General features: G+C 31.3%; 1 protein-coding gene across 1 annotated transcript; it reads left to right on the forward strand.

Annotated features, from left to right (window-relative positions):
* Positions 1-1083: 1083 nt before the first annotated feature.
* On the forward strand, positions 1084-3727 carry LOC106474185 (tyrosine decarboxylase-like; the record flags this gene model as incomplete). The annotated part of the gene is made up of 4 exons (XM_013934876.2): positions 1084-1185; positions 1707-1925; positions 2890-3025; positions 3559-3727. Coding segments are annotated over 3 exons (444 nt in total), but the record flags the coding sequence as incomplete, so codon positions are not given.
* Positions 3728-5060: the final 1333 nt, after the last annotated feature.

The following is a 5060-nucleotide window of genomic DNA, read 5'->3' on the forward strand; positions in this document are numbered from 1 at the left end:
GACTTCAACAATACTCAATTACACACTCTCTGACTGCAGTTCAATTACTCATTACCCTGTTGTTTCGTGGCCGGTCTTATATACAAGACTACATATATCTAGAAGGATCACGAGATTTCTAGAAAGAGGTGGCGTGATACTAGTCACGTGACCTCGCTGACGCTACAATATCCTTCGAAAAATACAGAACCAAACGGAATTATAGTTTGATAAAAAAAAAGCATTATTTTCTACAAATACTTAATATTTCTGAGTGTTTACAATTACTTATAATTAAAATAATTTTAATAATTAATGGATTTAACAAAACAAGTAGAAAAAATCTGCTGTAAATGTACAAAATGTTTAGTTTTTTAACGTTGACCTAGACAATAAAGCCAGTATTACATTGGCAATGTCTGTAGAATATGCTAATTAGTGTAGTTAGACTTTTCTAATAGAAGCGTGGTTGCAGATAATATAAACTTTTATATTCTAATGAATGAAATGTGAAAATAAAATAGAGAAGGATATATAGAACACACACAAAAAGCAAGTTACTTTGAATCACCTTATATATAAGTAATAACTAGGTTTCTTTGTTTAATATGGTGAAAAATCGTGAAATATTTTATTACTTGCGTGTTATACATCTAAAACAGAAGCTTCAAAATAACTCGAATAGTCAAGCCGTTATATTCTGCCGTTCTGAATTGTAGGTAGGTTTTGTCGATGAAACGAAAGTAGAGCTATCACCATGTTGAATGTAGCATGTAATAAGCTTGGTTAATTGTTTACATTACACGAGCACGCAAATGTAAGCACAAGCTTGACGGTGCTTTTTTTTTCAGATAAATTGTATCCTTTCAACAATGTATTCCCTATTTTGTAAATAAATATTCGGAAGTAAGAAAGGTTGCTCAAACTCGGCTACTTTTTATTGGATGCTGTAAATTAGGCCGAACGACGAGAAATGTTATGACAGAGTTTAGGCGTTAATGTTTCAATAGCAGAGCGGTGGAACATAATGAATGACTTGATTATTCGGGTCGCTTTTACACGACTTATACGTATAAAATTATTTCATTTCTTTTTGTACTTAAGCATGTCCGACTAGCCAAAAAGTTTGAAGGACTAGTGGCAAAAGATGAGAGATACGAAGTGGTAAACAAAGTGGTTGTAGGCCTAGTTTGTTTCCGTTTGAAGGTATGTTCTGATTTATTTGAACATTCATTGAACATTAATTTAAGAAAATTTTCTTTATTTTGAACTAGGGGAAAAAAAGAGATTTAGAATAATAATTTTAATCTTCAAAAATTGTGTTCTAGATTTCTTTTTTTCCAAGAATTTTCACAAGTAGTTGAGCACTTTCTTTGTTATATTCCCTTGGATATTTTTCAAGTACAATATATATGTATTAAACATATTTACATATTTGACTAATATAGCGACTGTAAGTTATATTATTGTAAACTTTGCATGTCTAGTCAAGCAACCACACTCTTCAACTCCTTCCTACACCACTATTATTGTTAAGTTAGAATGTAGCTTATCAAATAACTTATGCGATTAATGACCAGAAGTCTACTGATTTCGTACTGCAACTTCTAAAATAACTAATTTAGCTAGTTTTGTTTTAGAAAAATACTAATACTAATTCGATCAGGTATTCAGACAAAATTTGTTTTTTGCAGAAGTTTCGTATTAAAAAAATGTTTAATTTTTAGGGACCCAACAGCCTCAATCAAAAACTTCTGTCCGCTATCAACGCTTCAGGAAAGCTCCATATGGTACCAGCATCTTTGAATAACCGTTTCGTAATCAGATTTTGCATCTGCGCACAACACGCCAAAGAAGAAGATATTACTTATGCATGGGACGTTATAAAACATTTCAGTGAAGATTTACTTGAAATTATGAAATTGGAAAATGAGGAAATAAAGAAGGTAAGGATAAATTACTTTCGTTTAGAAGTTATAATGTGTAGCTATATAGAGTAACACAATAGTTTTACATACTTTAATCTCTTGTGCAGATAACATTGTGTTGCGTCAGCGAGTCACATGACTACTGTGACGCCACGTTTTTAGAACTATCCTGTACCTTGGCGAATGCTCTAGTATTTACTAGATAGGGTAGTCTGGTATATATAAGAGGGTGACAACGTGACGAGAGAATATAATGTAATGTGTGTGTAGGTAGTGAGTAATTGAACTGCAGTCACAGGGTATTGTTGAAGTTAACGTTCGTTCGTTATAGTGTTTGTTTTAGCGCGAATATTGAAATTAAGTGTATCGTAAAGTTATATTCGGAAAGAATAAACCAGTTTTATTAAGTAAAGACTTGTGTCGTTAAAGTTTCGTCGGAACGAAGTTTCGGAAAGTTAATTAACAAACGGAGATGTAACAATTGGATTTGTATTTAACATTTGGTTTTTCGTTAATCTCTGTGCCATACGCATGTCTGCTGTACTAATAGTAATATGTTAATCAGAAATGGATTAAAATTATTAGTATACTGATCTACGGCAAGTAACTTTTGGACCACCCTGTCGATATGAAAGGTGACAATCATCTCGGATGTTTATAACAGATATTTTTTTGACAAAATAAGTCTGCTTGTTTTTTAATGATGATATTCTGATTCTTTAGTTGAGAAAACCTATTTTCCTTTATTTAATTATGCTTTACTCGGCGTTTTATATGGTTATTGTTTTTTACGCTTTTTATTCTTTTGATTTCAATAATTATTTGAGAATTTTAGGCCTCAAGTGTCATAAAATCAAAACACTTATCTATATCAAACATTCAGAAATAATTCCTAAAAAAAACTATCTTTAAAACTTTATTTACTTTTATTTTCGATAACTGTAGCCTTGGTTAACTTATGATTTATGCTTCACTAATTCAGCAGGAGCCGTGGCCGCGAAAGTCGAACTTAAAACCTATGGAGCTTCCCAAGAGATTAGATACGAATCTCACTTTGACTCAGCTCAAACCCCACATCTTGAAGCGTACTCGGAGTGAAGGATAATAGAATACAACAGGTATCAGTGACCTGTAATGCTCAAAATATCATTTTCCTTATATCAATTTAAACTATAAATGCAATTTTGATCAACTTTATGACTATTGACTGTATAGAAAGTAAAGACTAACAAATTATTTGTACTTTTACCTTGAAAAGAAATTCTGGTTTAAAGTTTAAAAACTGACAATTTTAATATATTCAACGAAGTTCTGACAGTCATTACTTCAACGATACATATTGCTAGTTGTATAAGTTTAATATTTCTTTGATACTTAACTCATTTGTTTTTATATTAGGTTAAAACAGATTTCGTCACGAGGTGTAACCAAATCAAACCAACCTGAAGAGTCGTTTACAATAGAAATTGCTTTAAAAAATAAAGAGATAATACCCTTAGAATTTATTCAAACCCATCATCTTGCATTACTTAATTTGAAACATTGTTTTTCATTCTCTTCTAATTTTAGGAAAGTTTTGGTGATGAATTATATTGTTAAAAATCATCAATTAATGATTTCAATAAATCTAAATGTTTGTTTGTGTTCATAGGAAGTGTTAGAAGAGAATCGAGAGGAGAAGGAAATTGAAAAAAGACGCTGATAAAGTATTTGTTTTGGATCGTAAGAAACGTCAGAGTTTGAGATACAGACGGATATTGTACCCTGGAACAAGTGTCTGGAAATATGCCGATATTTTATTTGATTTACGCTATTTGCCAACAAGATTGATTCACACCGTTTTTGTTTTTGACACAAATACGTTTTAATATATATATATATACATATATATATACATATATATATATATATACAACAGTACAATTTACAATAGCAACTATTACAATTAATTACTACAAACAAAGTTTCATAAACAAAGATTTCACTAACTTACAAATAACATAAAATCTTCCTAGTTCAAGAGTCTCCTTGATATTCAGCCAGTTAACTTGAAGTCGATGTACGTACAATTGCTGAGAAGCTAGCTAGCTTTGTTAGACATTGAGTTGTTGGACCATTGAAGTAGGATAATATTTTCATAAAACCACCAATGCCCGATGAGAAATCAATAATATTTTCGAAAAGGTACTAACGTCCGATAAGAGTTCACTGACGTTCGAAATTTATAACTGTTCCTGGTCAAATGTCGTAAATTTTCCGGTTGATAAGGGTTAGCAAAATCGCGGTTTATAGCGTACATGGTTATAACAGGTTCCTAGCAGACTTATATATGCTCTCTTCTTTGGCCTTTGTCTTTTTATGTGTGCGGGAAATGTTTTTCTCGAAAGTTCGGACAACAATACTGAATTATATTTAACCGGTTATAGAAGTGGATATATTGTCGCTTCTTGCGTTTACAAATATTCTACGACCTTGGAGAATTGACGGGAGTTTCGCCATACGTAACTAACACAGTAATCTAGGCACGTTTTTACATATAAACTCAATCCCAACAAACGTTGTCATTAAAATAAATATATAACAAATTCATTACACGCAATACATATCTGATTATAAGCTATGCATATTTTTAAATACAAACTTAATGTAAACAACTTTCATATTAAAAATAAATACATTACAATAAATTCGTTACAGTATCCGATTCCAAGCTTTACAGTCCTAAAATCATGAGGGTATTTTCTTCTATCACTTCTGTTCAGCAAACTACCAATTCACTTGACGCTGACTCGAGTTATCAGTCTAGTATAGGCTGTTAGTAGTTGTAGTATAAACGAATAATCTCTTTTGTAGACTGTCAATACAAGTAGTACAGAAAAATAAGCCGAACATGTAACATTCTCATTGTTGACTTACCCTATTTTCGCTGTAAATATAGTAGTAAATGATCAAAAATAGTTTACCTTTGGTGGCACAGTCAAGTTAACAACTTACATTGTGAAGTGTTTTATTTCATTTATTTATAAGTGTTTTATGTGTCTCATACATGCTGTATCTCTTCAATCCGAAACATGTATTCATAACAAATGTTTTAATCAAATTTGGATTTGTCTTGGCGTTTCCTTTTTTTTCTAGATATTAATATTTTTTTAT

Source organism: Limulus polyphemus, unplaced genomic scaffold (assembly GCF_000517525.1).
Source record: "Limulus polyphemus unplaced genomic scaffold, Limulus_polyphemus-2.1.2 Scaffold6925, whole genome shotgun sequence".
Classification (NCBI taxonomy): Eukaryota; Metazoa; Arthropoda; class Merostomata; order Xiphosura; family Limulidae; genus Limulus; species Limulus polyphemus.